This window comes from Hemiscyllium ocellatum, chromosome 28, assembly GCF_020745735.1.
Source record: "Hemiscyllium ocellatum isolate sHemOce1 chromosome 28, sHemOce1.pat.X.cur, whole genome shotgun sequence".
Lineage (NCBI taxonomy): Eukaryota > Metazoa > Chordata > Chondrichthyes > Orectolobiformes > Hemiscylliidae > Hemiscyllium > Hemiscyllium ocellatum.
Genome location: NC_083428.1, coordinates 19,368,976 through 19,392,068, shown reverse-complemented (window position 1 = coordinate 19,392,068; position 23,093 = coordinate 19,368,976). Strand labels below are relative to the sequence as shown.

Here is a 23,093-nt window from a genome sequence, read left to right as displayed (position 1 = left end):
AGACCCTGCAAAATCCTGTCTACAGTAAAGTAGAAAATTTGTGGTATAGACCCTGTAATTTAATTGTGGCACCAGTTGGAGGAATTCTCTGGTTGTCCAACAAGTGATTTTACCTAGAAGAGTATGCAGCCACTTTTGCAGTTTGCAAAGTGCAATAGACAGTTGGACATGCAGAGATTTGAAATAGAGCATTTTTTTTACAAAAATTAAATGTGGGATTTCTTACACTTGAACATCAAATGTCTCCATTATAAAATTACTCTTGCCAAGGTCATCAAGCTGTTTTGCAGCAATTATGAACTTAGGACGGTATTAAAACCCAATTTCAGGTCATTCTGCAATAATGGGCGTTTCGTTAATGCGAATTCGCTGTAACAGGATTGACTAATTGGAGACACTGTTTCTAAAGCACAAACTTCTAAAGCCTGTGTTGGTTATAACTCCATTCCAGCCCTATTAGTTTAAATTATGCTGCTATTACATGATTCTCTTAACATAGGGTTGCATGAGAAGAGAATGACTGTGCTATAGAACTGACTATATCTCATTTTAATAGTCTAACTTTCTTCAAGGTTTCTTAACTCCAATACAGAGAAGTAGTAGTAGAAATTCTTGTGTTTTTTTTAACTTGATTGTAGTATAGTGGGCTTCAACAGTCACCTCCTGGAGAAGTATAGGATTATTTTCGTGGCTTCTGGATTTTCCTATTTAAGTTCACAGATTGGACTTTTTTTTTTAATTTGTTCATGGGTTGTGGGCATCACTGCATTTATTGCCCACCCCTAAACTGCTTTGGAGAAGGTGGTGGTGAGCTGCTTTCTTGAACTGTTGCAGTCCTTCGGGTGTAGGGACAACCACACTGCTGTTAGGAAATGAGTTCCAGAACTTTGATTCAGTGGCAGTGAAGAAATGGTGACTTAGAATTCTCTATTAGGATGTGGTGTGGAGAGGTTGGAGAGGAACTTGCATGTGGTGATATTCCCATGCAAGTGATATCTCTTTTGTTCTCCTCTCTCTCTTTATATACACACACACACACACACACACACACACACACACACACACACACACACACACACACACACACACACACACACACACACACACACACACACCCCTTTTAGAAGCCACTGACAGTGACAATCTTAAAACTATGTCTGGGTAGCTGCAAACATCGATGTATAAAGTTTTGTAGTTTTGGCAGTGCCTTTTAACAAAATGTAAGGTGCAGTTTTGGCAATGTCACATGGTGATGTAATTGAATAGCAATCTGGGGGCCAGGCTAATTCCTCAGATAGGGAATTAAGTCGTCCCCACTACAGGTGGTGGAATTTAAATTCAGTTCATCAAATTTGTTTCATGCTCACTATCGATTTGTACTAAAAACATAGTTTGCTAATATCCTTTAAAGGGAAGGAAATCTGTTTGTTCTTGGTCTATCATGCATGTGTTTCCAGACCCACAACAATGTGATTCCTAACTGCCCTCTTTTATATGGCTGAGCAAGCTACTCAAGGGGAATTAGGACTGAGGTTTTGCCAGCAACACTCATGTTCAGGAAAAGATACACCACCTTTGAAAAGGTTAATACATTTTTTCTTCTCTAGAAGATTGAATCCTAGTGACAAAGGACAGAAGCTTAAATTACAAAGACCAGGACTAGCCTTTGATTATCAAAGGCTAAATCTTGTGAAATAATCATGGTAATAATATCTTTCCTAAGACCTTTTTTGGTGACCAGAGATAGAGAGAACAGGAACTATTTATTGGGACTCTTGAACATGGAGATGAACCTAAAGATACTTTACTGTGATTTGCTAGAAAGGTTTGTCCATTCTGAATTATTTCTAGTAATTGTGCATAAAATTTAGCAAGATGCACACACTGCAATCTGAAAATGTTGTTACAATCTTATTGGAGAGTTGATTCCATGTGTTTTGTAGTGCCAAATTTATTTAGTCTTCATTGGTGACTGACTTGTATTGCAATACAGTCCTGCCATGGCAGATGGTGGAATTTGAATTCAATGAAAATCTATAATGGAGTCTAATTACGACTATTGGAAGAATACATGTGGTTCACAAATCTCCTTTTTTCGAGAAGGAAACCACTGTCCTAATCTGCTCTGGCCTACATGTGACACCAGAGCACAGCAATGTCGTTGGCTCTTAACTGCCCTTTAAACAATCATGGATGAACAATAAATACCCAATCATTGATCCAGTAATGATAAATAGGAAGCAAATGGAAAAGTTCAAGGAAACCCATACCAGTGTGACATATCAGGGAGAGGGAGAGTAGATTGAATGCTGTGTTTCAGGACACAGTCACGTCCCTTAGACTGGCTAACTCCAATTTAGCCAGTGGTTAGGGAGAGGACGGTGTGGCTATGAATGAGGCAAATAGAGGGATCCAGGAGGTAGAGTTGCAGAAACGTCAGCCTCTCTTCTTGTCCAACAGGTTCAAGAGTTTTGCTCCCTTTGTGGATGGGAATGGGGACTGCAGGGAGCATGAGCCGATTGACCACAGCACCATGATGCAGGGAGCCATTCAAGTTGGTGGATATTATAGTTAGAGACCTAGACGCTGTTCTGTGACCAGGAGAGAGAGTCCCGAAGGCTGTGTTCCCTGTCTGGTGCTCTTGTTCGGGATACCTCATTTGGGCTGCAGAAGGACTTGGAGTGGGAGGGTAAAGATCCAGTGATTGTGGTCGACATAGTACCAACAACATAAAACTAGGGCACAGGTGCTGCTAAGGGAGTATGAACAGCTAGGAGTGAAATTGAAAAGCAGAACCAAAAAGGTGGTTATCTCTGGATTACTACCTGAGCCACGAGCTAATTGGCATAGTCAATAAGATTAAGTAGGTAAATGCATGCTCAAAGATCGGAGTGGCGAAATGGGTTTGAATTCATGGGATGTTGACACCAGCACTGGGAAGAGGAGGCCTGTTCTGAGGGATGGTCTTCATTTGAACTGTCGGGACCAGAGGCCCAGTGAATTGCAAAACTAAGGCTGTAGACAAGGCTTTAAGCTAAATGGGGAGGGGAGAGTTCAATTATAGGGGAAATTAGATAACCAGAATTAAAGGAGATGGTAAGAGTTCAGAACTCGGGAGATTTATTAAAATCTCCAGCACAGACACAAGTAGGACAATGTATAGAAAGGGTTAGCAATCAAACTTCAAGCACACTGGACAAAAGAATGACCATGAGAAGAGGGCCAGTTAATACAGGACTGAAGGTGTTATATCTGAATTATGACACGGTGTAAACCCCTCTGCTAATTTCAACCCAACACACAAGCTCGCCTCCTGCTATAATCTGTTGACTCTCGCAATTCAAAGAACTATCTCAGAGGTCACTATTTAAAGTAAACATTAACAATCTTATTTTTTAAGTCCAACAGAGTATTAAAACCAACAACTATTTACAACTACTTTCTCTCATTTACTTCCCACTCTACAATACTAGTCTGATTTAAAAACCCTAATTACGATTTATAAAAAAAAGCCATGTTTCAAAACCAGTCAGCTGATTCTTCTCCTTTGTAACTTTTCCACTATAGATTTTTCTTTGGTTGGCTTAGATATTCTGCTGCACGTACTACTTATGGATAAGTGCCTTTCAGAGAGTTGTTCAGCTAGCAGTGCATTTGTTGGTGTCCTTGGCGGTTCTCCCCCTAACTGTACAAAATGTCTGGCTTTATACCCCAAAATATTGGATCATTTCATTGGTTTGATGTCATCTCAAACAGTAAAATTCAAATTCAATTGGGTTTTGGTATCTGGGGCATAATTCAAACTGGCTGAATTAGAATTTGCTTTTGTTCCATAGCAACTCCAACTCCAGCTATTTGTTTCAACCAAGTGTTATATTTTTTACTTTGTTCAGGACTCTGTGCTTTCAGTCAGTCCTTGCTAGCTTTTCAACTCTCAAAGTACTGTTCACACCTGTACCTTCATAATAGAATGCATGCAGTATAAGAAATAAGTTAAATCAGCTTGTGCAGATTGAAATTGGCAGGTGGGACGTGGACATCATAGAGATGTGGCTGCAAGACAATCAGGATTGGGAACTGAATATTCAAGGATATACATCCTATTGCAAAGATAGGCAGGTGGGTAGTGGATGGGGTTGCCTTATTTGTAAGAGATGAAATTAAATCAATAGTAAGAAACGAAGTAGGGTCAGATGGTGTAGAATCTGTCTGGGTAGAATTGAGGAACTGTTTAAAAATAACACAGTTGGAGTTATGTACAGGCCTCCAAATAGTAGTCAGGAGCTGGGGCGCAAGATCTATCAAGAGATAGAAAAGGCAAAGTTACAGCGGTAATGGGGGATTTCAACATACAAGTGGACTGGGAAAACCAGGTTGGTTGTGGTTGACAAGAAAAGGAATTTGTGGAATGTTTGAGATGGCTTTTTGGAGCAACTTGTGGTGTTGCCCACTAGGAAACACAGTACTGGATTTAGTGTTCTGCAGTGAAGCAGACTTGATAAGGGAGGTTAATGTGAAGGAACCCTTCAGAAGTAGTGATCATAATGTGATTTGAATTTAATCTGCAGTTTGACAGAGAAGAAAAAAAATCAGAGGCAACAGTATTACAGCTGAATAAACAACTATAGAGGAGTGAGAGAGGAGCTGTGTAGAATTGACTGGGAGAGAAGCCTAGCAGGAAAGACAATGGAACAACAATAGCAGGTGTTTCTGGGTATAATTCAGGGGACACAGCAGACAAACCTCCCGAGGGGAAAAAAGCGTGTACAAGGGGGATGAAGCAACCATGGCTGACTAGGGAAGTCAGATAGCATAAAAGCAAAACAAAAAGCAGATAATAGAGCAAAGGGCAGTGGGAAACCAGAGGATCGGGAAGCTTACAATGACAGACAGAGGACAACAAGATTAGATATGAGGGTAACTAGCCAATAATATAAAGGAAGACTGAGTTTCTTTAGTTGTATCAAGAGCAAAAGAGCGGCAAAGGTGGACATTGGGCCACTGGAAAATTATGCTGGAGAGTTGGTGGGGAACAAGGAATGGCTGAGGAACTGAATAATTACTTATCAGTCTTCATGGTGGAAGACATGATCCCAAACATTTGAGACTAAGGGGACAGAGCTGAGTATGGTGGCCCTAACCAAGGAGAAAGTGCTGGAAAAACTGATCTGAAGGTGGATAAATAACCTGGACCAGATGGTCTGTACGCCAGAGTTCTAAGGGACAAGGCTGAAGAGATAGTGGAGGCATTAATGCTGATCTTACAGGAATCGCTAGAATCAGGGAGGGTCCCAGAGGACTGGAAAATCGCTAACATGATACTCCTGTTTAAAAAGGGAGTAAGGCAAAAGACAAAATTACAGACCACTTAGCCTAACCTCCATGGGTAAGATCCTGGAGTCCATTGTGAAGGATGGCATTTTTGAATACTCGGAAATGTTTGGTAAATAGGGCAAAGTAGGCATGGTTTCATCACTGGGAGGTCTTGCCTGACAAATCTGCAAGAATTCTTTGAGGAAGCAACAAGCAGGTTAGACAAAGATGTTATCTACCTGGACTTCAAGAAGACCTTTGACAAGGTGCTACACAGGAGGCTACTGATAAGGACTCATGGCATCAGAGGCAAGATGGTAGCATGGATAGGAACTTGGCCTTTTGGCAGAAAGCAGTGTGTGGGGATAAAAGGGTCCTTCTCAGGATGGCAGCTGGTGACAAGTGGTGTTCTGCAAGACTTTGTGTTGGGGTCACAACTTTTCAATTTATACATTAACAATATCAGTGAAGGAACTGAGGGCATTCTGGCTAAGTTTGCAGATGATACAAAAAATAGTAGCATTGAGGAGGTGGGGAGGCTGCAGAAGGATTTGCACAGGTTAGGAGAGTGGGCAAAGAAATGACCGATGGAGTACAAATTGGGAAAGTGAGGTCATTCACTTTGGTAGGAAGAGTAAAGGCATGGACTATTTTCTAAATGGGGTGAGAATTCCGACATCTGAAGTGCAAAGAGACTTGAGAGTTCTAGTCCAGGATTCTCTCAAGGTAAACTTGCAGGCTGAGTCAGTAGTTAGGAAGGCAAATGCAATGATGGCATGTATTTTGAGGGCTTGAATATAAAAAGCAGGGATGTGCTTCTGAGGCTCCATAATGCTCTGGTCAGACCACATTTGGAGTATTGTGTGCAGTTTTGGGCCCCTTATTTCTGGAAGGATGAATTGGCACTGAAGCATGTTCAGAGGCGGTTCACAAGAATGGTCCCAGGAATGAAAAGCTTAACATAAAAGAAGCATTTGAGGATTCTGGGTTTATACTGTATGGAGATCAGAAGGATGAGGGGCAGATCTAATTGAAACATACACCATACTGAATGGTCGAGACAGGTAGATGTTGGGAAGATCTTTCCAGTGGTAAGAGATGAGGACCCAAGGGCATAACCTTTTAAAAGGAAGACATTTTAGAACTGAGATGAAGAGAAACACGTTCAGCTAGAGAGTCGTGATTCCGTGGAAATCATTGCCACAGAAGGCTGTGGAGACCAGTTCATTGAGTATATTTTAAGCCTAAGATAGGTATGTCTTTGATATCAAGGGTTACAGGGAGAAAGTGGCAGAATGGGATTGAGAAATTTTGTCAGCCATGATTGAATGGCAGAACAGAGTTAAGGCCATTCAGCCCATTATTTCTGCTCTAATCTAATGGTCTTGTTTTAGGCTTGCATCACCACTTTTTTAATATTTTGTCTGCTTAGATCCTGAAGTTTGATCAACTTGTTGTAGGGATTTGAATTTGACCTAGAAAGTAAAAATAATGAAATGTATTAACTGGCACTTGTGGGATCAGGAGCATGCCAGTTGATCAAATATTCCAGATAATCAAGCCGTGCATGTAACCGTAGTAAATTTTGACCAAGCAAAGTTTTGAGACATCAATATCCCTTTTTTAAAATAAACTATGTAAAAGCGTTAACACACCACCTAAAATCAATTAGTACCATTGCAACATTTAAGAGGCATTTGGATGGATATATGAATACCGCTGAAAAATATGTTGCTGGTTAAAGCACAGCAGGTCAGGCAGCATCCAAGGAACAGGAAATTCGATGTTTCGGGCCAGAGCCCTCCTTCAGGAATGAGGAGAGGGTGCCAGGCAGGCTAAGATAAAAGGTAGGGAGGAGGGACTTGGGGGAGGGGCGATGGAGATGTGATAGGTGGAAGGAGGTCAAGGTGAGGGTGATAGGCCGGAGTGGGGTGGGGGCGGAGAGGTCAGGAAGAAGATTGCAGGTTAGGAGGGCGGTGCTGAGTTCAACGGAATCGACTGAGACAAGGTGGGGGGAGGGGAAATGAGGAAACTGGAGAAATGAGTTCATACTGCGAATCCTCTTGGATATATGAATAGGAAATGTTTGGAGGGATTTGGACTGGGTGCTGGCAGATGGGACTAGATTGGGTTGGGATCTCTGATCGGCATGGACAGGTTGGACCGAAGGGTCTGTTTCCATGCTTTGTATAACTCTGACTCTAATTTAGTAAGTAATAGAAACATAATTCAGAGGGCACACACATCACTGTGTTATATTATTTGCATCAGCGATATTTGTGATATGTAATTTTTGCTGGTTTATTCAGACTCTGCAGTGTTGTTATTTTTAGGTTAATTATCCAGTTCTGTCTACCCATGTTAATCTGATATTTCATTTGAATTACTGAGTAAATCAACAGCACAACATTTATGTTTTGATCCAATTGCATGATTGGAATAATGGGAGTGAGGAGTTGCTTATGGTATTGATGACCTTCCTGTTTTAATGAAAAGTCATCTTTTGGGTGATGCTAAGCCAAGAAGATGGTTTGGTACTTTTTGAAAATCCTGCATACACTTTAAAAGCAGCAAATTGTTGGCTGAACTATACTTATTTCCTGAAGTATGCAGTATATAGAGTAGCTAAAAGATAAGTTGTAAACCATACAAAAGCATGTCAACAGGCAGTGGATACCAACTTTTATGAAATCTGTAGGACTCTCCCAATTACAGCATGGAAAGTGACCCTTGGGTCCAACCAATCCACAGAACATAATCTCAAACTAAACTAGTCCCATCTGCCTATTCCTGGCCCCTATCCCTCCAAACATTTCATGTTCATGTATCTATCCAAATGTCTTTTTAAATCACATCCACTACTTACTTTGGAAATTCATTCCACATGCGAACCACTGTGTGTAAAAAAAAAACTTGTCTTTTATAAATCCTGTCTTCTCTCGCCATAAAAGTGTGCCCCCTAGTCTTGAAATCCCCCTTCCGAGGGAAATGACAACTACCATTAACTCTATCTGTGGGAGAAAAATCTGCTACCTGTCCACCTACAGCATGACCGCATAAACAGTCAGGTCTGCAAAACAGAGATCACGCCTGCCAACACAGAACACACCCACGATGCCCCAGTCTTGGCCAAACAGGCTAACAAAGAAACCAGACATGGCCAATCTACTCCCAGAACAGAGAATGCACTTCCCAAATAGCCTTCGCAGTAAGCTCCCAACCCCGATTAGCACTGCAGTCCCAGTATCCTAAAGACAGGCTTGTTTCCAATTGAAACCAATATAGCACAAGCAAACAGGCAGACAGAGGGGCCCCAGAAGACTCCCTCCGCTGGAGGGACACTGCAGACCGCCTGGATGCCAGGAGAAGGGACATTCCCTCATTTGTGTGGACAGGAAATACAATGAAGAATCCTCTTGTTTTAACATTCTCACCTAATCACTAATATGGCTGGAATCTCCTGTGTCAATTACAAACGAATTGCTGCTGCTTGACGCTTGATTAATTTCCATTCAGTTTATTCTTGTTTTAATCACTTAACAATTTTCACCATTGTACTGTAACTGCTTTACGCTTATCACCTTTGTGTTTAACCCTATAAAACCTGCCTGCACCTTCTGCCCAGGGAAGAGAATCGTGAAAGAGTCCCAGCCAATCCAGCCTTTCTTTATAACTCAAACCCTCCATATCTGCAACATCCTGGTTCATCTGTTATGAACTTCTCCAGCTTGATAACATCCTCCCTGTAACTGGGTGACCTGGAGGCATCACTAATGTCCTGTACGACCTCAACATGACTTCCCAACAACTATACTCAAAGGACTGAGTAATGAAGGTATGGGTGCCAAACAAATTTTTATCCACCCCATCAACATGGGGCGCAAGCTTCAAAGAATTATGTACTTCTATCCCCTATGTCCTTCTGTTCTACAATACTACCCAAGGCCCTACCCTTGTTTGTTGTACCAAAATGCAATACCTTGCATTTATCCAGATTGAACTCCATCTGCCATTTTTCATTTTAATCACCCATTTGATCAAGATCCCTTTGTAATTTTAGAAAACCTTCTTCACTGTCTATATTGCCACCAATTTTGGTGTCATCTGCAAACTTACTAACCATGCCTTCTATGTTCTCATCCAAATTATTTATGTAAATACCAAACAAAGAGGACCCAGAACCAAACCCTGTGGAACAGCACTGGTCACAGGTCTCCCGTCTGAAAACCCTCCACCATTAGTCTCTTGCCATTAAGCCAATTATGTATCAAATTGGCAAGCTCACTGAATCCCATGTGACCAACTTGACTAATTTGTCTATCATGCAGAACCTTTTCAAAGTCTTTACTAAAATCCAAATAAATAACGTCTACTGCTCTGCCATCATCAGTCATTCTGAGAAAGTTATTAAAAAAAATTCAATCAATTTTGTGAGACATGATTTTCATCAAATGATTGGCTGTTTGGGAACTGTAATTGTAGGCTTTGTGCACGAACACTGGCAATGAATAATGTTCTTTGGGAAACCACACATTTTCAGAATGAGAATACTGTCCGAGGGAAGTATTAGGATTTCTGGGTTGGCGTTTCCACTATTTCAAAGTTAATGGTAACCAGGCTTGTGCATTCAATAATTCTGACATAGGTTCGATAGGTGATGTGCAAAGTTTGATTTAGTATGCCAATGCACTGTATGCTGTGTTGTATAGACCACAAAAGATCTGGGTTCAACCTCCCATATGTTCAAAGTTTGCGAGAAGATTTGGTGCTCATTGTTGTGGTTCTGTTCACCGAGCTGGGAATTTGTGTTGCAGACGTTTTGTCCCCGTCTAGGTGACATCCTCAGTGCTTGGGAGCCTCCTGTGGGGCTTCACAGGAGGCTCCCGAGCACTGAGGTGTCACCTAGACAGGGGACAAAACGTCTGCAACAAATTCCCAGCTCGGCGAACAGAACCACAACAAACTCCCATATGTGCTCAGTTATTGGAGCTTGCGTGAGGCAACAATGCAAATGCTACAGTTGGCTTCAATGATTCTAAATTAGAGAGGAGAAAACTTTTTTTTTAAATGTTACTGTGCCACACCATACTTGAAACTTTGTATGTACGTGGATATCATCGGCTGTGGCGGATGCTCTTGCTATATGATAGTCATGGGTGCTCTACTTGAGTGGCTTGGCCTTTTTTTATATAGTTTCTTATCCTTGCCTGGTGTTGGCATTGCAATGTTCTCCAAATACAATGGAAGTTCTCATCTTTGAACAATCAACGAAGTTTATGCAGAAAGATTTTAAACTTGCTTCACAATCCAAGCAGTCTTTTCAAAAGTTCCTTCGCAGAAGCTTGGCGATTCTGTCAAAAATTGGATTTTCAATTTGGCCAAAGCAGCTTACCCTGTTTTGATATGAACCATCATATGCCTGCTTATAAATTGAATTATTTTAAGTAATGCTGCTAATCAATATAAACTAATTCCAGTCAAATTTGGTGATTCGGATTCAATAGTCCACTTTTTTTTTAAGGTTTAAGTCAGTGTTGTGTACCAGACCGAAATTTAGTGTATGTTTGAAGTTCCAGAAAAGTGACTTGTATATTTGTTATCCTGCAGATTCCTTTATTCTGACGAAGTCCAGATTGGACCAGAAACTGTTATGACTACACTGTACACTGCTAAAAAGTATGCAGTACCTGCCCTTGAAGCACACTGTGTGGAGTTCTTGAAGAAGAACCTCCGAGCAGACAATGCATTTATGCTTCTTACACAGGTACGTTGGAACATTCATGTCGTGCATGATATCTGTCTGCAGAAGGAACTAAGAAGGATGGTAAGTGTTGATCCTATTACTTAAAGTATATAAGCCTTCAGTTTTGTTGTTTTTTGCCCCATGTAATATTGGCTTCCATGGCAAGAAAATCAGAATATTGTATAATTTTAGTGTGCAGTGTTAATTCACTCTGAAGGTAGATTACGTTATAATCATTATAAGTACTGCTGAATTTTTTTAATCTACCCAGCAGCACTACTGATTGTGGAAATTTAAGGCAAATGTTGGTTCAAACTTGACTGCTTTAATTAAGTCGCTGTATATAATCTGAGATTCAACTGTTCCATTAGTTTAATAAAGTAAAGCCTAGTTCATTATTCACTTCATATAAGAATGAACAAGCTTCTGCAGTGTCCAATTTCACCAAGATTCATGAATAATTAACGAGAATGGCAATCCTATGTTTTATTTTCACTGCAACACTCCTCCTCTGTCCTACCCCCCCCACCCCATGTGCACGCGCATGCATGTACACACACCTCCCTCCCTCAATATGCACGCACACATGCACACACTCTTTTCCTGAAGGTGACTACTTAAGTTGTGATACCCTTTATTGGAGTTTTAAGTGTAGTCTTTGGCCTCATTCTTTGCATACAAAAGCAAGGTACTGCAAACGCTAGATATGTTCAAGCCAAGGATAGGCAGCATTCCTTAGGATGAACTGGATTATATTCCATTTTACTATATTCCATTACTTTTTTGGAGCTGGAAAAATGTTAAGACTATTTCCATTAAGCCCAGGGAACATCAGTGGGCTGTTTTATTGTAACTAGTTCCAAATATGCCAGCAGCAAAGTTGAGTACATCTTTTCCACAAACCTTTTGTGACCCTGCCTATTTGTTTTTTGTTATAGAGATTAACATAGTTCAAACTATCCGTCGAGGATCAACCTTTATTTTTAACTTGTTTGAGTTTGTTATTCCAGAGGTAGTTTGCAGCAGTGGGCTAACTTGAATCTGAGGTTGATGCCTTCACAAGGCAGAACAGCTGATATAGTTGTTGTATGATAACTTCGAATCTCTGTCTGCTAGCTTTGAATTATTTTCTTATTTTTAAGAATTTCTGACAGCACCTTGCAACTGGTTTAGATGATTCGGATGTTTCATGATGCAACAAAACTGAGGAAAATGGATTTTTGTAGGTATTACTAGCTTTGAATTAAAATCCATGCAGTGTGTTGATTTAGTTAAGATAATGGAATAAGAGCTGAATAATTTAGCAGGTGCAGTTGTGAATATTTGGAATTCACAAACACCTGAAGGTAGTATGGGCTCACTTGGTGAGTATATTTCAAGGTTGACTAAATTTTGGAATTTCAAAAAATTTGTTGACATGGGTAGGAGTGGGTTCAGAATTGGAGGTAAAGCAGAAGATTCATTAAGATTGTATTGAATGGTGAGGCAGGTTGAGGGACCCATGGTCTACTTTTGTACCATTTTTCTTTTTAATGTTAAATATAAAAGCTGATTGCAGGGTGTGGTGAAACTGCCACAATGTGATTAAATAGAACCTATCCTCCAGCTACACTGTAAGTAAGCAGGACATCTGATACCATGCAGCATAACCTTCAAATAGAATTGTTTAGTCTGGTGGGAACCTGGGAATTCATGTCAAACACAAACATGACGTTTTAAAAAAAAATTTAAATATTGGGATTCCAACTTCATATCTTGATGCATTTACTTTGCAATTTATTTTATTTCCTTCCTTGTAAAACTGTTAGGAACATTATAGATATTAGCTTAAGTTTTAAGCTCCTAGTTTACTAGTGTTTAGGATTGATAGATGGCATTCATTTTAATAACATCAAGGTTGAGTAAAGGAATATTTTGTAATGGCAAAATTGAATGAGTCTTGGGAGGTGGTACAAGTTGCAGGAAGTGAACAATGGAAAAAGTGGTATGAATTGGGGGGTGTAGATACATTTTGAAATGAATCAAAAATGAGACCTGAAAACCAAGAGGAAAATGGACAAATTTGGAAATGGCATCAACAATGAAAATGAGGGGTATTGATCGACTAGGTGATTTGCTCAATGACTTGATCTTGGCATAGTAAGTAGGCCACAAACCTTGGTACCTAAGATTTCAGTTTTGGCAGGATGGTTGGAAAACTTTAGTGACTCAAATTTTCCAACATTAAATACTAGAATTCTGCCCAAATACATAATACAGCTGTGGGTCATAACCTTCTGTTTTAGACCCTCCTGCTTAGTCTAGGGATATGTGGAAACAGGCAGTGAGTTTATAGAAAGTAGCAGTACCATCAAGCACAATGATGAATCATATGCATTGGCTTGCAGAATGGTTTATTGTGCTAAATCACTTTTCCCATTGTCCTTTTTTTATACCATACATAGCTGTGGTATTACACTTTTAAATTGCAGTTTTTACAACTGTTTTTAATAATATTGCAGAGGCACAGAGCTATGTGTGGTAATACCTCCGTAATGTCAGGCGAAGCAGTCGTGGGACAGCCGTCTGGATGCCAGGGTTCAGTTTCTGTATGGCCACGGAACAGGGAGGATCAAGAGAAAGCACTAAACTGGGACGAGGAGTTTAAGGAAGGAGACCAAGTTGGAGAGGGAGAGGTAGGGCAGGAGAGACTTGAAAAGCAATCCAGTAGAAAAATGCTGGTGGGGTTTACTTTTCAAAGGCATGATGAGGGGAGGGGGAAAACTACTGAACTAAGGGATTAAATTCCTGTGTTTTCTGTCTCCATTACCTGTAATTTTATAAACTGCTGCTTTTGTATTCCATTGTGGGAAACTTTGGTGAAATAGTAAACCTCTGTTAATACACTCGAATGAAATTCACAATAAATTGTTATAAACTTACTAATTTTACATTATTGATCTGTATTGTGCTGCATGAGGTAACACCGTTTAAAGGGGATTCCCTTTTGATTATAGTCTGAACCGTCAGATTTGAAAATGGTGATTGAAGTTAATGGATGGCAATCTCAGTATAAATTTTTTGGGCTTTAAAGGGAGATAGAAGTCTTGAGGAAGCAGCATTGAGAAAAAGTAAGCACTCTGGTTTTACATTTTGTGTGTGCAAAATATTTAATAAGCCATGTACAACTTGAGGAATATGTTGAGATTAACTTTATTACCAAAGACAATTGGCCATTTAGCTGCTTGTTCTTGTGTCCTAATGACACAGTCCCATTTATTACATCCAACTGCATTTTGAAGACCTCTAATATTTTAGACAGCATTATTTGCCAGATTACACAATATTATTAACAATTACTACATTTAATAATCAATTCAATTCAACTTAGATTCCAGAGAGGGAATGAGTTAGGATGGTGAATTCTTTTCTAGATGGCCAACAGAAAGCAAGGTGAAGGCATTTGGACAGAGAAAGTCTGCAGTAAGTTTGTAGTGGCTGAATGCTGTGTAAGTAAGGGTATGTTCTGGAGGTTAGTATCACCACCAAAGCAGGTGGACATGACTATATAGTCATAAGGAGGAATTTGTATAATCATTCTAAATATTTACCACTCATGGGCAAAAATTCTTCGTAATACTTTTTTTTTTCAAAAATTGCATTTCAATCATTTAAATTTGTCTGACATTCCTGGTTTAATTTCTAGTACCAGCTGGAGTTCCATATTTGCAGAGCCACCGAGAAAGGGTGGAGAGTGTAACTTGTCGTTGCGCTTGCAGAGAGCCCGCGTGGACATGAGCTGAATGGCATGAATCTTTTCTATAATTCTTTATCACCCATCATGTCATCCAATGTCTGTTCGATTCTTGTTTTCTGGCTTTAGATTTTTTTTTAATACTGTAACCAGATTACTGTCTACTCTCTTGGCTTGTTTCTCTTTTATGTCATGCTTTGTCTCTGTCAGTCAGTCCTTGTGCTTCATTGTATTCGACTCAATAACCAGAAACCGAACTAGCCATGAGTTGTCTTTTCTTTCACACTTCTAAAATCCTGTAGACTTGAACCCACATCTACCATTCTTTTCCATGGTTACCAATTAGATCGCACACTGAGCATTCTTCTAATTTGACATTCTAATTCTTTCATAAGGGACTCATTTAAATATATCCACAATATTCTTTTGATTACAAAATAAGAACTTAATAAATAGCAGGCGTAGACCTTGAGCCTATTAGGATCATGGCTGATCTGCCTCCACTCCATTCTACTTCCTTGCCCATTCCCAATGTTCCCTGATTTCATTTTTACTAAAAAAAATCTGCCTATCCCAGCCTTGAATTGGACTTGCACAACCCTCGAGTTAAGTACCAAAGAATCACCTTGTATGTGTGAAGAAATTTTCCCTCTTTAAAATATTGTTTTAGCTGCTGTACAGTAATCTCCATTTTTTAAAATGGATCTACAACAATTTACATGTGTTAAGTCTCTTCTCCTTCAGTTTGTTACCAAGTGCACAAATGCAACCACTGCCCCTTTTTTCAAATTGAATTGTATTCTTAATCTTCTTCCCCTGGTTATTCTTCAGGTGACAGTCCACATGTGTTGAAAGGGCAGTATTGTGGTTGTCACTCTAGCCAGATGTGGTAGTTGTTTGATCAAGAGGAAGCTTTGAATATTTTAAGCCTAACTAAATGCATTGCCCTGCATGATGTCTGCTAAATAAATACAAATTAGAAGTTGAATCAATTTTTTGCCTGTCAGCAATATCAAATCATATAAATGTTGTGTTTTAACACATTAAAAGTAAAACAGGTAAATTTCGATCACGTTGAAATCAACGGTATTGAATGCTCCATTTTAAAGCATTTTTTTGTGCCAAGAATTTTAAAAAATACACTCACCAGTCGGGAATAGATGTTTGAAACTGGCTTTTATCAATGTTTTGAAATCTACATTTGATGTAATAAATAGCACAAATGAGGCTTCAGTTTTTTCCTATTTGTTATAACTGGCAGTAAAGTGCCATTTAATGAGCTGTTGTTAAATCAAACTGTATTTTTGTTTCCTACATGATTTTTTTTTTGCAGTTTAAGTAGGAAACCTGTAGATTGTGTTTCTTTATTGAGAAACTGGCAAATAATGTGTGCTTTATGAACTAAGTTTTGTTTCATTGTATCACTTTTTTGACTGTATATTAAGTGTTGACTCTGTTCTGTTATATTGAGTGGTTAGTATGATTTGACAAGTCTTTACACTGAAATCAAATGGTTGAACAGGTTACCAGTTTATCCATGTGAAGTTTGGAAAGATTATGCTCAATGATTTGTGTTATTACAGGATGTTTGCTGAAATTATCATTGGAAAGAATGTACGCATTGTAGAGCAGCTGAGTAGGCTTAGTTTGATTCAACTAATCTTTAGAGTAAGGCTTCATGCTCACTTAATCAAAATCATCATGCTAACAGTTTGTGAACATCTATTTCTCCTCTTAACAATCTGAAATATTCCTTCTCAAGCTTTAACTTTATTAATAAAAGTGCAAAACCATGTTTGTTTACAGGGGCTAAACTGCTAGTTGCTTGAACTGACATTGCTTTAATTTAGATTCCAGTTTGTTGACACCTAAGGTCCAGCTTCCAGCTGTTGCATTGCTTAATCTGGCTTCCTTATCTCACAGTGGACTCAGACACAGGAAAACTTAGGTCTGTGCTCAGATTGAGTCTGATTCAGCAGTGTAAGTGATCTGAAGGAGAGTCTGTGCATGTAATCTAAACTAGTCAGAATTGCTTCGCCACATATCCACCTGTTTAGGTCTTGTTAATGAACTGGTTTAAATGGTCAGTGAGCAAAAGTGCAGAATGTTGTCAGGCATTTAGTTCCTAAGTGACTCCATTTTAAATTGAAGAATCTAATAAATTAGAGATGAAAGTCTTTTAAGTTAATGGAGACTTGAGCAGTGTGATGAGTATTCAGAAAGGTTTGCTGTTATTTATATCTCACAGCATGACAGCATTCAAAATTGTGTCAAGTGGTTAAGTCCACCTTTTGGAACAGAAAAACCTCCAACTCTCTGCAACCCGATTTTACAGATGTGCAGTGAATTTCCGATATCTAAATCATTTAGCTGTCTGGCTTCCAGTTAATGTCTGTTGCTCTTCTACACACAGGATTCTTATAGGTACCAGACTTCTGCCTTTAGAGCAGTGGTGGGACCTACTCAAATTATTAAATTGTATTTGCTTCCTTGATCTTCTGGCTATCAGAATTCATGTTATGTGCCAGGCTTATTATTTTCAACTGATGAATTCATGGCCTGGCATCTTTCCAGTACTTCTTGCGATGCAAAATTATAGTTAAAATATTAAGTCAACAGGAGGCTTCGACTGGCTGGCTGTAAATTAACCTATATATTTGCCATCAGTCTTTGTGAAATAGTTGTTTACAATTATCTATTTAATTCAGATTTTGAGGAGGAGATGCACGAACTTGTTCAAGTGGATGTTAGGAAGTCTAAAAATCTAATCTTCTCTTTTGATTATGTTGCCTAAAATGCAAGATGTACTTCACTGAAAAGACGCTGGACAATATCAGCAAGAAAAGGAGAAAACTGGAATCCTGCTCCAAAGAAAAATTCCAACCCAGTTTATTCTGAATTAGGACCAACGAGAACATTGTTATTAGTTTTTGGTCTCTCGTAATCATTTTATTGTGTTGGATGCTGAGAATGGGAATGGACTAGAATATCATATGCCTATAATTGAATAGCTTGTCAGCATACTGACCATCAGACGATAGCGAAACTGGGTGAGGCACTGCAGGGTTGTTTGCTGTGTCAATGAAATAGCAATGTGAATTCAAGCTGTAATCATCCGAGAAGAAAATGAAGAAGTTGCGAGTGGTTTAATTCTATTCACTTGGCTGTTTACCTCTCTTTTTCTCTTTCACAATAAAGGAATGCATTACCTTTTTGACGATACTGCTCCAATAGCATATGCATTAAAACTTGTACAAACCAAATACGGAACAGGAATTTGTAGTGGGATTCCCCCAAGCTGTAACTCATTCATGCCTTAATTGAACAAAAGTATTTTCCGTATTGATTCAATAGTCATGTCATGGTGACAGAAAGTGGCCTAATGGTTGTATATTGTTTTGGTTAAACTTTAAACTTATGTTAGTGTTTATTTTAAAACTTTTATTAATGCAGGTCTTTATTCTTTGAATCGGCATATATGAGCAAAATGTCCCACTTACTTGTGATGCCTTGATTATCACTATATACTCTTCATCCAATACCACCAACAGCATCTCTCCTGGGAGATAGTTTTATTTTTTAAAAACTATATTAATAATTGGTTGATTTGTGGAGGGGAAATTCTAGGTAATACCTGTGGTACATTATAGTAGATTACTTCGGCTGCCTCAATCAAAAAATGATTGGCTTGAAGGAGTTTAGCAAATTGCCATCATGCAGGATGATACACAATTCCAGAAATTCACTCTTCCTTGAGAAAAGGATGTCCACATTTTGCTCAGATTTAACCTTGCACATTCTAAGATTTTGTCCCTCAATCTATTTAATTGACAGAGGAGAAAAAAACCTTTCAATTGGAGCAGTGTATTTTCTTCATAATCTGACATAACCTGTGGTTTTGGTAAGGCCACACCTGGAATGCTGTGTACTGTTTTGTTGCTGTAGCTAAGGAATAAAGTGCTTGCAGTAGGTGCACTGAGGATCCACTTAATTGATTTGTTTTGGATGTGGAACATCCAAAATGTGGCTCTGTTTTGTGTGGAGTTGGGAAGAATGAGAGGCGATTTCATTGCAGCGTGAGATTTTGATAAGATTGCACTGGGTTTTTTTTGGTCCCTTCCCACAAAACTTAAAACTAGGGAAATTTGGCACACATCTTGTCCTGAGATGAGGAAAACTGTTTTCATTCGTTGTATTGCCACTCATAAAGTCATAGAGATGTACAGCATGGAAACAGACCCTTTGGTCCATGCTGACCAGCTATCCCAACCCAATCTAGTCCCATTTGCCAGCACCTGGTGCATATCCCTCCAAACCTTTCCTATTCATGTACCCATCCAAATGCCTCTTCAATGTTGCAGTTGTACCAGCCTCCACCACACCCTCTGGCAGCTCATTCCAAACCTGTACCAACCTCTGAAAAAGTTGCCCCTTAGGTCTCTTTTATATCTTTCCTCTCTTACCCTAAACCTATGGCCCCTAGTTCTGGACTCCCTGACCCCAGAGAAAAGACTTTGTTTATTTATCCTATCCATGCCCCATAATTTTGTAAACCTCTATAAGGTCACCCCTCAGCCTTCGACGCTCCAGAGAAAACAACCCCAGCCTGTTCAGTCTCTCCCTATAGCTCAAATCCTCCTACCACTCCTTGGATTTGTCTGCCTATCTGGTTTCTCCGTCAGTAAGTATATTCAAGACGGAGATAGAACTCAAACAAATTTTGAAGGATATTGCGATTTAGTAAGAAAATGGCGTTAAAGTTGAAAATCCGCTGTGTGATTTTACTGAATTGAGGAGGTGGTTCAAACTTCTGTTTTCTTTTAAATCAACCTGAGTTTATACTTCCTTAAAATGTTGACTCCCAAATGCTTTGGCATACCTTGATAACTTTTTTAAGCTGATTTATACTGAGAATTAGTTTATTGGCCCTCCTGTACATTCTCTCCAAAGCCAGCTTACCCACAATATGAAGATACCAAAGTGTATCAGTGTTCCAATTGTGGAAGGACAAAGTAGTATTTCACAAAATCAGGAAATGCTGTAAATATTCAATGTGTCAGGCAGCATCTGTGGAGAGAGAAACAGAATTAATGTCTCTGGTCAGTGAGCTTTATCAGCACTGTAATCTATACTTACCAATGTCCATCTTGTCCCTTTTAAAGATGTGCATTATGTTAGCCTCTTTTCCGTTTGACTGTCCTAGAATGCAGTAAACTACTAAAATTATGGGTACATGTCAAGCCCCCTTGAGGGATGCCTGGATACTGTACATCTGAGTTGCTCTTTGTATTTTAATTCCTTGATTTGATCTAAAATATTAAATTCAATGAGTAGAATATCACTGGTTTTCTTGATAATTTAAATTTTAATTGTGGAGGATAAGTTTCAAGAATGCATTTATTCCTATCATACACAGTAAGTCCTTTGCAACTGTCCTTGTATCTTTCAATTATTAGGTCGTCTTTGTTCTCTGAATCATTGCAAAGCAGACAAGTTTTCTTTCATTGCTTCCAGAATCTTCTGAAATCTCCGTTTTCTATTTTGCTTTTTAGTTGACGTAAATAGCTTTTTGTGTTTCATTTTCTTTTCCTTAAACTAAACTCTGGTTCAAGATTAGACTTTTTCTAGAAATATGTTCTTAATATGTATTTCGATCCAGCTTAAAATAGATGTTAGCAAATTTAGGAAATTGAAAACGAAAGCTTCTTAATGAAGGAAATCTACTTATCAGCTTTAATGGTCTTAATCAGTTTATTTTTACTCCAGGACTTACTTGCACCGTACTAGAAAACATGAAATTGAATAACTTGTTAAAGTAAAAGAAAATTTATTACTTGAAATGAGTTTCTATTTTAAATTAAAAGCTGCTGTAGTCCCGAAATTCTGGCTTAGTATGTCTTCCAGTGCTAGAAAATTGCAAATTTTGATGCCTATAAAATGTTTTAGTCACTTTTTTGGACACTTTTTTTATTTGCAGGAGGAAAATATATGCGTGTGTGTGTGTGTGTATTTTTAGTGCAAGTCTAATGCACCTGTTTGTTCCTCAGGCAAGACTCTTTGATGAACCACAGCTTGCCAGCTTATGTCTGGAAAATATTGATAAAAACACTTCAGATGCAATCAATGCAGAAGGTTTTACAGATATTGATTTAGGTAAGTTTATGACTAAAGCAGATGAGTTTTTAGCTTTTAAACCACTTCAGTTTTTAAGCATGCAATGAAGAAATATTTTTGAGAAGTGATAGGAAATGGGGAATAATTGATTTTTTTTTGTTTTTTTTCATTTTTGTTAATTGTACTTCTAAAATCAAAATGGATGTTGTGATTTTTATGCCACTTTTAAAATATCTTTTGTGATTGAAAATATTAATTTCAAAATGAATTATTAATCAGTATTTCATAAATATTATTGCATTTCAAGGATTCCAAATTTAGAATTATGCAGCTTAAGACAAAAATGTAAAATAAAAAGCAAACAACTTTTATGTTCATTCAGAGGTTTTTGATGTCACTGGCTCGGGCAGTATTTATCCTCCATCCCTAATTGCACAGAGGGCAGTTAAGAGTCAAATACGTTGCTATGGGTCTGGAGTCGCATGCAGGCTAGACCAAGTCAAGATGGTAGTTTCTTTCCCCTAAAGGACCTTAGTGAACCTGATGGGGGCTTTTTTCCCCCCAGTAATTGGCAATGATTTCATGATCATCACTAGACTGCTAATTCCACATAAGTATTTCAGATAAAATTCCACTATCTGCCATGGCAGGATTGGAACAGAAGTCCCTAGAACACTACCAGAATCTCTGGATTAATATTCTAGTGATAATGCCACTAGGCCAACACCACCCCTCCCTAAATGGCATGACTGGCATAACCTTCATTCTCAAGATGTAAACAATGTATGAGATGTCTTCTCAACCAGAAATTGTGCACCTACATCTTTAGTTGGCTCCAAATTTTCTTTGCTAAAACTCTTGCCTTAATTAGAAAAGTCTGATCTGAGAAACCAAATATCTTATGTTTGACAAAACCTTTGGTACATGCAATGTCTAAGCAGTTCAGTGTGGAAACACAAACAACTCCATATTTCCCTGAGTAGAGAGGTAAGTTATTTTGAATTTTTCAGTTCTGATGGTCTTGAGCTTTGAGAGAGAGAGCGCATTGGACCAGTTTTTACATGCAGTGGTTATAATTAATCAGCAATGAATAATCTTATTATGAATAAGACTCCCAGAGATGGAAGGGTTCTTTCAAAACAGCAGATACTCTCCTGTCCTACTTCATATTTCAAGACTGTCTTGGCAACCTGTATCAAGTCTTGAGTATTTTTATTTATAGTCAAAGTCAATTCCAAATTCCATTTCAAAGAAAAATGAATGTACAGTGGAACCTCTATTATCGGAAGGACACAGGTGGGGTGTATTTCATTCCTTAAATCAAGTTCGGGATAATCAAATGCCGGATAACACAGTTTAACCAAGCATCAGGACCTTGTGATCTTGCCGATTAATGTGAAATTCAGATAATCGAGTTTCCTCTGTATATGTGATTATTCCAAATTTTAATCTCAGTCAAACCTGGAATATCTTTTGGTCCCCTCAGGATTATTCATCACTTACCATCCAATAGCCCGACCACCAAATTTAATTGTTTGTACAACAGATTTGAATTTCTCACTCTCCTTTATTAACTAGTATTTAGTGGATTCAATGATGTAACTGCTACTATATGGACAAGAGGAATCCTGGAGACAGTAATTTCTTCCAGGGTGTGTTGGCTGTTTTGTACATGTTTTACTACTATAAACGAGTTCCTAAAAATCTTGTTAACTGTTCGTAATTACTCCAGGTTTTTTTTGAAAAAATATAGTGTAATATGCCTGATTAATGGTTAGATGTAAATTTTGTCCTAAGTTTGATTGCATAGTAACCTGGACTTGAATTTCTGTCGTATTGTGGACCCTGACACTTTCTAATATTTTATCTCACATTTAGTCCTTCTATTTGGTTTTTAGCAAAATGCTAGTACCAAACCATATAGTAGGTGTATAATGTCATATTTTCCTTACTCTCTAACTTAAGAATTAATATTCAATGATTGACCTGTATAACACAGAATGGAACTGATAATGAATTTTACAGCCTTTGCAGCCATTGAGTATATCTTCCTCCAACAACCTTACAATTCCATCTTAAATACTGCACCTATATCATTTTGTTTGCAAATTTCCTCTCAAACACACCAATCCAAATCATCTGACTTGTTGTCATATAATAAGGTTCTGAAAGCCACTTGCTTATGACAAC

At 38.6% G+C, this 23,093-nt stretch overlaps 1 protein-coding gene across 2 annotated transcripts in view; it reads left to right on the top strand.

The window, feature by feature from the left end:
• The window catches only part of LOC132828826 (BTB/POZ domain-containing protein 2-like), a 45,235-nt gene that overhangs the window by 6,413 nt on the left and 15,729 nt on the right, over positions 1-23,093 (top strand). Inside the window, exons 2-3 of one of the 2 annotated variants that reach the window (XM_060845976.1) lie at positions 10,921-11,077; positions 20,837-20,942. In XM_060845976.1, coding sequence (XP_060701959.1) covers positions 10,921-11,077; positions 20,837-20,942 — 263 coding nt within the window. Of the gene's footprint in view, positions 1-10,920; positions 11,138-20,836; positions 20,943-23,093 lie in introns of both variants that reach the window. The other variant, XM_060845975.1, reaches the window with a different exon arrangement.